Source organism: Oculina patagonica, chromosome 4, assembly GCF_052425735.1.
Source record: "Oculina patagonica isolate OP01 chromosome 4, crgOcupat, whole genome shotgun sequence".
In the NCBI taxonomy this organism is placed as follows: domain Eukaryota; kingdom Metazoa; phylum Cnidaria; class Anthozoa; order Scleractinia; family Oculinidae; genus Oculina; species Oculina patagonica.
The window spans coordinates 23,519,565-23,532,183 of NC_135761.1; the positions used below are offsets into that span (position 1 = coordinate 23,519,565).

A 12,619-nucleotide genomic window follows, 5' to 3' on the forward strand; every position below is an offset into this window, starting at 1 on the left:
ATGTTTTGTTTGGTAATAAACTCATTCAAATTGTTAGTCTTCTTGATGTAAAGAATAACTATAAGGTTGCTTATCAGTATTATTTTATTACGGGCTACGGAAGAACACGCGCTTCTAATCTCGTTGTTTGCCATAAAATTCGTGAATGCACAGGAATATATTTCTCGTCCTGCACTTTTTAACACAGCCGCTGACATATAAAACGTTTTACGTTAAAACCGATACCTAGCACTTAATTAAGGGGATAAATCCACAAACTCCACGAATACTTCAACAGAGATTGGCCAAAATTTCTGTTTTCTTCCCAAAATTAATCAAATATGGTCGCTCAACAGTTTGTGTACCTTTTAATTATTAAAATGACCTTCAATTGATGGATGATGTCAGCGTTTTGTCTTTTACTGATAAGCCGCTGATATATTTGTAGACCAAGGTGGCCCTACTTTTTACAACAAACGTAGCGATGTTGCACGCAACGAGCGCTTTCGCACCCGGTCGCCCATTGCCTAGGCCACAATCTTTTTCCACAAATGACCGGTTAGACTATAACCGGCATATTTACTGAATGAGAATGGTATACCATGTAAACAGTTCATTTGAACGAACCGGACAAGTCTGACAAGTAGGACACCTGAAAGGAACACATACTATATTTGTAACAACAAGCACAACAAACGATTAATGCTTTTTCAAAACCTCATTTAATCGCTGTTCACCTCGATTTAGCATAATCGAAGCATAAATCCCCATCTTTATTACAATAATCAGTATATCCCGCAACTAATTTACCTTATGCTTTTAACAAACTTTTTTTACGATCCTAATAGCTACAGCATGGTTGAGGCTTTTTTAATTTCTGTCTTGCTTCAAGCTTACTTCTGGGGTTCATTAACCTCCTCGATCATGATACGGGTCACCGAGTTCCACCCGGTATAAGCATCAGATCCCGCTTTTTTCCCTGGGCAGTCGCCGACATTTATTCCCACTCGGACGGTTCCCTTGGGAATTCCCTGGCAGTAACCTGAAATCTGTGTTGTTCTGTGTATGTTGGTGTCTGTTTTGCCGTGCATGGAAGCAATGTGGGAAACACCATCAATGGCAAGAGGACCATTACATTCGATGCCATTGAAGGTGAAGAACCAGCGCTTACAGCAATCCAGGCAACAGCATATTCTGAAATCACCGTTGTACTCCACCTTCAAAGCCGTTTCATAGGCCTTTTTGGTAAAAACGCAGTCCTAGAGAGCAAAAACAAATACGTAAAAAACATTACCTTAATGTTTTATTTACATGATATCAAATCAGTTTGAAATGTTTTGTCATCGCCTGACCTTAGACTTTAGATGCCATATTAACTCTCCCCGCCAAAGAAAACAAAATCGTCTGACGGCTAATAAGGAAAGCAAACCAATTTCTCTTACCTTTATCAGCCCATAGTCTCTCCCATCATTAAGATTCTTCCACGCACATTGTTTCCAGTTTCTCTGAGGGATCTGGTAAGGGGCTTGCTCGCCTTTTGCACCCTGGTCTCCTTTGGGCCCTTCAGGGCCTTGAGGTCCCATTTTACCGGGTGCTCCCATAGGTCCTTGGTCTCCCTTGGCCCCGTCTCTTCCGTTGTGCCCAGGCACCCCAGGAACACCTGGTACGCCGTTGGCTGCGCAAGTCGATGGGCTTGGAGCCTGGGTTTAAACAGGTAAGAAAAATGTGAGATTCTGTTCATTCTCGATAGATACATTTTTTTCTTTTTCATTCCATACCAATGTATCATGAACTTCAAATATCGTTTTTTTGTCGGTATTCTAACATTACCAGCTGTGGTCTAAGTGTAGGCAAATACTTAACCTGTAAAATAACGTCGCCTGGCCAATTCTTTAAGTTTATCTTTATTTTTTTAGGAAATCCCACGTAAAAAGGAGGGTGTAAACTACCACACACACGTAATATTGGTACAAACTTTCGACCAGCCGTGTTTAAAAGTTGGCTTGTAATGGTCAGTTTAGGCATGATGGTCTTTAATGTTCTCTCGCAGCTACACCATTAGTTGAAGAAACACTTGTACAAATTTGTATAAGTCTTGCCAATGAACAAATTGAGGTCGTTGTGACGTCAAAACTTGTTGTTATGGCAATGTCATAACAGGTCAAAGATACCCAATTTTTGACCATTTGAAGCTTTTGTTTTTGATATATATTTTGTCTAACTAGCAACAGAAACATTTTTGCAAATTTTCAAAACAAATATGTAGGCGGGGTTGCGAGGTACGTTATTTTTTTCATAAATTTAAGGTGGCTCTGACTTCTACTTTATAACTTTTTATAAATGTTTGTTTTGCCAGCTAAAATATATCAAAAACAAAAACTTTCACCGAGTCAGTAGTTGTTAAGATATTATCCTCAGAAAGTCATAAAATAGGGTATCTTGATGTTGCCATGGCAACAAATTTTGACAATCACAGTAACCTCTATTTGTTCATTAGTAAATTTAAAAAAAAGACGGAATGTCTAAATCATTATGAGCCATCCTTCTCAAATCAAAGCGCTGCGTTGTAGGCTACCCTCGAGGCTTAGGTATGTATAGCACACTGCCTCCATCAACTCGCAGAAATCTTTCTTAGCTGTTTAATTATTGTATAACGCTTATTGCGACATCAAGGGAAAAAATAACTGGTTCTGCAGGTTTAAGATAGCAAGAAGTTTGAATTGATTATTGAGTTCAAGGAAGCACATCGTAAATAACTGTAAAACAGTTAGCAAATCCAAGGAAAACAGTTTTCAGTTCGAAATAATAAAAAATGCAGGTAGATGGTGAGCGAGATTTCAGGAGTTTTCTGTACATTCTGTACAACGCAGTTATTGTTTTAAAACAGAAACGTATTATGATCAGTCATCGGCATCCTGTATGCAGCTATTTCAATTAACGTTGTCAGATCCAAGCTTAAAGCTTAATTAAAGACAAGATCGAATGGTAGTCTGAGTTTCAACTGGAACTTTGCATATTGGCCTATAGGAAATGTACAAGTTTGTATTTTTGCACGTGAAGAATTCACGAATTTGTTTCTTTTAAGGAGGCCTTTTCTGGAGTTTCCCTAATGGTCGCGGGTCGCGGGTCGCGGGTTTCAAGTCGCGTGTCGCGGGTTTTAAATAAGTCGCGGGTTTTGAAAAAGTCGCGGGTTTTGAAAAAAGTCGCGTGTTTTTAAAAAGTTGCGAGTTTTCGATAGAAACCATTTATTTCTCAGTAAAATTCATTCAAACAAATTTAAACTCGTTTTCTTGGGAACTACGTTACAAAGTAGCCAATTACTTTGCGGGTTAAACAATCAAATTACGAACTTCGGATCAAACTCCCCAACTTTGGTCCGGCTAAACTTCCCAAGTTGCAAGTTGAGGAGGAAAAAGACATTGCTCGAAAGTCATGTTCATGTCGGAAATTCAGGTGAAGAAAACATGGCAGCAGCGGTAATGTTCCAGCGATTCCAGTGGCTAGAGTTTCAAAATATTTGGTTAAAGTTGAAGAGCCTGACGTCGTTTCGCATGAGCGATCTGCCGATAAATAAATTTTACGTCGGCTGAAATTTGGTCAAATTTAACTTTTTATATACAGCAAATACATCTTTAAAACTTTTGTGAGGCTTTAACTTCAATGTCAAGTCTTCTGCGTTTGTAAACAGAATGAAAGTGGACGGCTTTACCGATCTTCACGTAAAATTAATTTTATACAAATGCGAAAGAGTCAGACAAATTTGAATTAAAAGTCGTGTCACTTTTATGGCTCAATTCTATTTTTATGGTACGTGTTTTCTTCCGATGGTTTAGCGAAGCAAAACCATTTCTGTGAACATAACTACAGAAGGGTTTTTAAAATCTGCGCCAGTTAAAAATATTTTAAAGAGTTTTTGCCACAGAATACTAGTAAAATATATTTATCAACCGTACGCGTTCAATCATGAATACTTTGGTTCAACTTCATGATCGCTCGCGCGCAACGTTGTTTTCAAACTTAAAAGCTTGATTGCAAATCATGCAATGTTTGATACCCAATTTGAACATGTTTTTTTTCAGGACGTGATGCTACGGACGGTATATGTAATCCTTATACTTACTGTGGGTCAGAACGTTGATACCGACGCCGTGCTTGTTCAAACAACTATTTTGAAACTCGAGCAGCTAGAATCGCTGAAATATTTCTGCCACCACTTTGTAACGTGTCTCGTTCCTCCTCAACTTGCAAACTTGGGAAGTTCAGAAGTTCAGTCGGCAAAGTTTGGCAAGTTTGTTCCGAAGTTCGCAATTTGATTGTCTAACTCGCAACGTTACTTCGTAACGTAGTTCCTAAGAAAACGCGATCATTATAAAACCGGCGTCTTTGCAACCGGTTTAAATTTGTTTGAATGAATTCTACTGAGAAATAAATGCATTCTATTGAAAACTTGCAACTTTTTAAAAACACGCGACTTTTTTCAAAACCCGCGACTTTTTCAAAACCCGCGACTTATTTAAAACCCGCGACCCGCGACCCGCGACCATTAGGGAAACTCCTTTTCTGTAGCTTTCTTTCACTGTCGGGTAGCTTTGAGTTTTAAAAAGTCTTCTTAAATTTAGTGTGGCTTAAAGTACCTTGTTTCCACATGTCTGCAGAGAAAGAAAACCTGCAAATTCGCGTTTGTCATGTCATAATATCTATTAGTATTCATCACGTGCAGTAGCTCTCTCCTTCCACCCATGCTACATATCTAGTCTTCTCTTAAAGCCTTTGGTCGGAAAACGTTAATTAAAATACCGTAGAATTCCGGTTTTAAGCCCTGGGCTTATACAACTTCGTAAGGGGTTTATGTCCGGGAGGGCTTATAAGCGGAATAAAAAAACTTTTCGAAACGGGCCACGGGAGTGTTGATGGAAATACGTTTTTAAGTTAAAAATGCACAATAAAGCAACATTCAGCCCTATTCAGTACTGTCATCCGGTAGAAGGGGGCTTATATCCGGGGGGCTTATAATCGGATGTATTTTTTTGTTTCCAGGATGATGGGCTTATAACTGACGATGGTACTGTAAAGACCGAAATATTGCCTTCCCTGAAACATTCTGTCTGCTTTTTTTATTGCTCTGAATATCAGTTAGAAAGTGCATTTATTCGGATTATCCTTTATGTTATTGTATATTCCTTCTTCCACTTAAAAGTATCGCGAGTAAAGAAGGCTCGTCTAATCCAAATCGATGCATTTATTATTACTTACCGGCTGGTTGGCAGAAAACACCAAGTGTGGTATAAAACTCGAGACGAGCCAAATGATCAACAAACTCATCTTTCAGTTGTATGCTGTAGCTCCACTTTATATTCCGGAAATCTGTATTGAAAGATGGAAAACAATAAACTCCTCGAAAACCTAAAAATCAGTTTGAAAGGTAAAAAATGGCAACTGAGGAAGCAAACACCGTAATCGCGACACTTAAATTAACACGATAAGAAAAGGATTAATTAATTAATTAATTACCCTAGAAACGTTAGCTTACAGAAGCTACGTCACGGGGACTTCGCAGCTAGCTTTTTGGTCTAAACTGTTCTAAAATAAGTTATAGGCAAGAAAAACGTTATCTTTGAACATCTAAAGGAAGATAAAACCTTAATTTGCGGATATAAATTAAGCTACGGCTATAAATATCAATTTTAGTTTTGAGGAAGCGCGGAAACAACTTGAAACGCTAAGCCTTAATTAATTTTAAAAGTTGTAATCCATTTCCATCCGCAGCCAAAGACGCTCTTTGGCAGTTTCAGTGCTCTAATATAGCATATTTTTGATAAAAATGAACTATTATTTTGAGGCTTTCTGCGACACAAATATAAATTTGGACTATTCAAAAATCTGGTAAAATCCGTGAAAAAGCCCCTTTAAGACGAAAAACTTTTCTCGATTTATTGTTCGCGACCTAGATTCGAGATTACATTGATTTGTTTACTTCTGAAAGAAAGAAGTGAAACTCCAAAAGTTTGAAACACCCACCGGGAACAGATCTGATAAAGTTATTTCCAAAAATTTTACAGTCTTAATAAACGTGACTGTAGTAAAATCTTTTCGCAATGGGCAGATACCTTGAGCTGTATACAAAACTGAATAATATGTTTGGCATTGCTCTTACCCCTATTTTCAAAATTAAATATTTTGTTTAAGCGGAATGAGCTATTTTAGGTTGAAGTTTGTTGCCAAACTCCAGGTGAGCTTATCCAAATGTTGAGATGAAAAGACAGTGGACCTATACTCGCTTTTCTACTCACCAGTGTATGTCGTTAATAACGCTGAACTGCAAGGAACACGCCTTCGTCACAGGCTAACGCTAAAAGCGCAAAAATTCTGAATCAAAGCATTCGCTTTTGATATTGTTCTCCATGGATAGAAAGTTGCGTCTATTAGCTTTAAGCAGGTGAATACACTAAGAACCATTAAACGGCACACCATTAAATTGGTTAATTACTTTAATTTGCATAAACTTTGAGTTTACTAGAGTTTATCTACTGTAGCATTTCACGCAACTAACTTTTAAACTTTAAAAAGTGTTAATTTTCGAGTGACTTTTGAAAAGTTAGGGTGCTCATCTATTTATCTTAGCCCAGCGCAAAGGGTGGGGCCGGGGAGGCTTTACTCCACCCCAACCCCACCCATAAACACGCAAACCTTGAACAAGAAAGCTAAAGAGCCAAGTTTCAGCGTGTAAAAATCTCTCACCGCCAGCCTCTCCCCATCCCCTTTGCTTAACTGTAGCCGTGGGTTAGGTTTTTGATACTACTTCTACTACTACTACTACTACTACTACTACTACTACTACTACTACTACTAATAATAATAATTATAAAAACAATATATAATTATAATAAAAACCTTCCCAAAATCCTTTGCAACTGAAAAATCGTCAATGCCAAATAACTTGGTCAGTTTGAAGTCAGCAGGAGTAGTACGTCGTATAGAAATAACTCTTACCATAAACTACTTATTGTATAAGTCGTAGGTTGATGACGTCATTAGTCACGTGACTTTGCTCAGAAGTTCGTTTTTGCTCACTGTGACGAAAATAGTTTATTACTAAAAATGCAGTCATTGCAGTTTGAAGCACATTGGTGTGAGGCATTTCGGACTGCCCAGGTACCGAACAAAATATCAAAATTAAGGTAGCTATGCACAATTTTCAAAAAATGGGAGTCTGGGTACAAGTGCGTATCTGGCGTTGCATTAAATGCGAGGTAATAAGAAATTACTTGTTGGTAGATAATTATATGTGAAGTAGTTTTTAATTAGTCCCATTGTTATGACGTCATCGGTCACGTGACCAGAACGGATCACATTTTTAAATTCGCTTGAAAACTTTACTAGACCCTCTCTCTTAGGATCTTTTTGAGCAAAGTTGTAGTTTATTAAATAGTGTTTTGAAAAATGGCCATTATTACTTTTTTGTGAAAAAGTACGGTAGTAAAAAATACAATAGAAAAGTTTGTTGGCTTCCTACTCAACGACCATTTGCATTTGAAATAAAAGAAAATTTTGCCAAAGGCTTGAGTGTATGCTCTTTATTATAGCGTGATCAGTTTCTTTTCATTGTAATTGCTCTGAGCGAGGTTGAATGTAATTTCTTTCAGACAAAGGAGTGGCGCTTGGGGAGAGTTTAAGCTGTGTCCCCCCTAGTCCCCCCTGCTTGCGGATTCCCCGCGGTCCGTATTGCGGGCGCATTTTCAAAATGGCGTCGATCTAGTGTTTTGATTTTGCAATTTCGAGTTCTATAGGATAGTTTTGTCAATGTTCTTTCTTCTTGACGCGATCACGAGTCCCGAAACAAAGGGTATTCGATATCCTTTATTTGTATTCCCGATACTGGAGAAGAATATGGAATGAGGAGAAACGGTGGAAGCTTTTCGCACAAACATTTCTAACAGAGACTTCAGGTAAGCGTTTCTCATTGTACTATAATTTCATTTTGAAGACTGGCTTAAGCTTATGTCTTCGGCGTTTATGTGAAGATTAATAAAAGTGCTAAAGATAGAATCGTACTAAAACTAAGCTGGTCTTAGCTCACTGGAATTAAAGCCGAAAAGATCTTGTAGATTTTGAGGCGATAGTGTCATAGTAATGTCACTCAGTTCGTCGAGGCATGTAATTGTTATTTATATTTGTCATCTGAATGTTAAGCTACTTCAATTTAATAAGAATCGCATCCTTTATATATTTATACGTGAGGAAATGTTTGTCAAAATATTGACCATGTGGTCATTTCCGGCCGCAAAGAAATAAATGAGACCATTTCTGAAGTTTAAATTTCTATCTTACCACGATGTGTATTGTATTGCCAGACATAGATTGACGTTTCTTTTGCATTTTGTTGTATACAGGTAATTTGTGGGATTATTAGAATGTCTAATTTGTAAACAGGATTTACAGAATTCTGAACTGAGGACTTTCTGAATTGCTGGTGAGTTAAACTATGGATTATAACAAGTTCAGGCAGTTATTGATCTCTTTAGCCAATCTCAGCAATTCCCATCCTCCTCTCTTCACACATTCACTACCTGAGACATTTTTAAAAGATCTACTTTTTGACCAGACATTTGCCTATGTTATAAAAAAAGCTGTTTGACATTTTTTTAAGGCATGTATTTTCAGTTGTTGGATGGCCTTCAGTAGCATTTTAAACTACAGCTAGCAATGTAAAAAAATTCAGATGAAGACTGACATTTTTTTCTGCAAAATTATGATTAATGAAAGGAAGGGTGCAAAGAAAATTGATTTCTTCCTGGCCTGACCCAGGTAGACTGTGCAAGGTGAAACCATTATATGCTTGCCCAAAGTCCCATGTTTCTCTGGAAAGATCAACAACAACAAATAAAAATCCATAAATGTCATTTGGCTATCTAGCAAGTGGAAAAAATTATTGAATCCACTAGCCCAACATGAAAGCAGTCAGTTTTTTTTTTCACACACTGAAAAAGGCCATTCAATATACAGTCTGCATGCTGGAAAAATAGCAATTTCATCAAAATAAACAGTTTTTGTTTGTTTTGTTTCTATTTACAGGTGACTTGAAGAGTGCAATGACATTTCTCTTAGTCAAAATGAACTCAAAAATACACATTGTGTTAATGTAATAAAATTGTCACATGATTGATTCCCACATGTTGCCAGTTTAAACCTGAATATACTTTAGTGACATTTATAGCTATGTTATATGTAATATGAACATCCCAGAACCCAATCAGATAAGGCTACATGTGAATACTGACATTTTATTACATGTAAGTTTTGAAACCATTCTGGGTTCATGACAAAACTATTTTGTTTTGGCATGATTGTAGATTACCCCGGCACTTTTTTGCATAACTGAAATGACTGCCACCGCAGTCTGCAGTCACCATACAAATATCAAAAATTATTTCATGCTGAACTGATTTTAATGTCACTGCAGTCCACGGTCCACGGTCCGTCACAAAAAGTTTGGTGTTTAGATTGCCTGCCACTGCGTAGTCACGCATTTCTTGTCTGCCACCGTGGTCCGCAGTCCCATAGTGAACATATGGGACAGAATGTTTTGTGTTTAGAGAGGCCTACTTATTCATTTCGGTTAGCCTAAAATGCACTTTGGTTAGCCTGTTCACGGTTAGCTATCTATATTTGTAAGGGCAACACTATATATTGGGTTAACATGTAGAATTCTGGGTACACTACGGACTGCGATTTGGTTGCTTGCGGTTAGCCTTTATATTGTGTTCAGGATATCTACTGTTCTTAAATCCACTACGGGACTGCGGACCAGGGTGGCAGGCGATTATAACATTTACTAGCATTTCTTAGAATCGACTACGGGACTACGGGCCCTGGTGGCAGGCGATTAGCAGACTTTGTATTATTTTCAAATAAAACACTATGGGACTGTGGACCGCGGTGGCAGGCAATTATAACAATTAAATCCAATTTTGATTAATGGAATGCATGACTGCGGACTGCGTTATGAGTGAAATATAACTTAACAACAAAATTTCACTGCGGACTGTGGACCACGGGAGCAGATGAATAATGGCGGGGTATTCTACGAAAATATTACGAAAATTTACGAAATTACTATCGCAGACCATAAATTTACTCTAGCACAGGCTTAAGTGTCTTCAATAGTGTAAAGGTCGGGACAACTTATGCGACTTGACAGGTCGCGGCGACAAGTCGCTCCATGTGTACTGCTTACAACTAAGTCGCTGCAACAAGGTGTTTGTTTGGTGCACAAACAGCTAATTTGGAAGAGGGGGAATGCAAACTAGTTTTCCATATTCAATATGGCGAAAATACATGACGCGCTCTCAAACCAGTTTGAATTCGTGCAAGACGTCGCAGGGACAAAATTCTGTTGCAGCGACACAGTTTGTCGCATGTCACACTAGGCGACTGTCGCCGCGGCGTATTGCAGCGACGTGTCGCCTAGTGTGTCCAGACCTTAATGGCAGTTTAATTACTGTATAATGTGTGGTTCCAAAAATATCCATACCTACCCCAAGATTGGACCCTTCCGACCCCCTGGAACTTTCAGTTTAGCTTCATACTTTATTTTAAAAATTTGGGCTATTGCGCCCTCCCTCCCCTTCAGAATTTCCATTGACCATCCTTGGGGTGAGTATCAAATTTTCTGGAACCGCACAATGTAGGCATTTACTTATAAAAGTACTGTAAGCTGCAGATTTATTCAGACTAATCTATTTTTTAACCTTTTCACATTTTCCTCTTTTCTATGGAATATATAATTATATATTGTTTTTACCGGTTTCACTTGTAATAATAATAATAATAATAATAATAATAATAATAATAATAATAATAATAATAATCCTTATTGTCTACTCTTTAAAAAAGATGATGAAATCCGCTTATTCAGTTTTTTTGGCACCAGATGTTATTTTCGGCAAAACTGTTTGTTGATGTGTCCTATACATCCAATATTTTGAGATAGTGTGCACCTGTGTATTACAGCTGTCATGATTATCAGACTTTTCTCTAAACATTTGCCACGTTTGTCTTAAAGTACAATTAGCCAAAATATAACATTCAATATTTAAAAAACAGATAGGATGTGGGGGTAAACGATTTGTTGATGCGTCAACCAAAATTTGGAACAAATACATCGCCTCCCCTTCAGATAAAATGCTCTTTTTTAGAAAAGAACGCGTATTAAATATCCGGCGTATCTCTATGTACTTGTTCTGTTAGTTACGCAGCTACAATGTCAAAATGAAGACACGATGTTGCATGATGTATTATTTAAATGTGCATTCTAATCGAGGCGGAGATGATTCTTACTTCTCACTGACAATATTGAATAAAGAAGAAATAAACATATCATTTTACCATTTGCAACACCAGTCATTTGACCAGTGAGATATCGCACGGATTTAAAGAGAGATTATACATGAAGGTGAACGTTATGCCAATATACATTAGCACTCGTTTTCCATTATTCCTTGGAAGTTTCATGTAACATAAAAAGTGGAATTCTTTTGAGTTCAAAGTAATGGCGACCTTCAAAACAACAGGAAGACAGAAACCAGTGGTAAAATATGGAAATAAATCAAACCAACCAAATACCGTAGCCTACATTAGCAATTCAGGTTAAGAGTAGTTTTTTTCAATATTCATTGTCAACTAATTCTTTCTCACTTTCTCCTACGTGATTTCATAACGTCTTAAAATAATTTTACTGAATTGCTAATTGTTCAAATCAAGCTTAAAACCACCTGGGTGTTTATTAACTGCGAGAGACGAACGATTTAAAATATTCTCTGACAGAATAATGTCACTATTCCCCTAATATTGGCCAAAATGAACGCGATGGTAACATTACAGAGGCGGTGGAGCATTTTGAAACGTTGGGGAGGGACTAATACTGTCCCAAAATTATTCTGCATGTTTTCATATTTGGAACAACTTTTTTCCGTTCAAGCAACGTTTTGTTTTCTGAGCGGTGTCTCGACCGAAGATTTCTTAAGATTCTCCGATTGTTTTTCGATAGACATACGAACATTTCCGATCATTTTTCGAATTTTCCGAAGATAATCGAAATTTTCCGAAGACTTCCAAGGAAGTTTCGAAGATGATTGAACTCATTCATGAGACGGAATATCTTGACAAACCAATTTTACGCTGCGCTCGCGATATTTTCGGCACCACCACCAACAACAACATGCATGACTGTAAATTTGTTACAATATTGCAATATTGATTTGCACCAAATCACGTGGGGGGCTTAGCCCCTCCCCCAAAAAAATTCTGTTTGGGGGGGGGGGGGCGAGGCTACAGCCCCCTGCTCCTCCCTGCTTCGCCACCTATGCCTTCCATTCCCCACCAAGGATAAATAAATCTCGCAAGGAAAGTTTTAAGAATCTTCCAGGGTAAAGGAGGCTAAATTTACCAAGCGGGGGGGGGGGGAGGGGAAGGAGGCAAAGTAACTCTCATGGTTGAGTTTTATCTTTTCCGTTGCAGAGGAATGACATATCGTTTAGGACTTTAGAAAATATTTTTGTGTAAACTAAAAGATTTCGAATTTTTCGGATTTTTTAAGCTGAATATATTTATTTTGAAGAAGATTTTAGGCAAGGGGGATTTT

At 37.8% G+C, this 12,619-nt stretch overlaps 1 protein-coding gene and 1 long non-coding RNA gene across 3 annotated transcripts; one reads left to right on the forward strand and one right to left on the reverse strand.

The window, feature by feature from the left end:
* Positions 1-682: 682 nt before the first annotated feature.
* LOC144651908 (collagen triple helix repeat-containing protein 1-like) lies at positions 683-6,377 on the reverse strand. Of its 2 annotated transcripts, none has more exons than XM_078511979.1 (4): positions 6,270-6,377; positions 5,233-5,343; positions 1,422-1,679; positions 683-1,238 (listed from the first exon to the last, which is right to left on the reverse strand). In XM_078511979.1, the coding sequence occupies exons 2-4, from the start codon at positions 5,299-5,301 to the stop codon at positions 873-875; spliced, it is 693 nt and encodes a 230-aa protein (XP_078368105.1). In that variant the 5' UTR covers positions 5,302-5,343; positions 6,270-6,377; the 3' UTR covers positions 683-872. The 2 variants fall into 2 exon arrangements, with proteins under 2 accessions (XP_078368105.1, XP_078368106.1); XM_078511980.1 differs by lacking the exon at positions 6,270-6,377 and adding an exon at positions 5,998-6,016.
* Positions 6,378-7,598: 1,221 nt separating this feature from the next.
* LOC144652000 (uncharacterized) lies at positions 7,599-9,146 on the forward strand. The gene is made up of 3 exons (XR_013570404.1): positions 7,599-7,925; positions 8,370-8,449; positions 9,052-9,146. It is a non-coding gene; the product is annotated as an uncharacterized LOC144652000 (long non-coding RNA).
* The last annotated feature ends 3,473 nt before the right edge of the window (positions 9,147-12,619 follow it).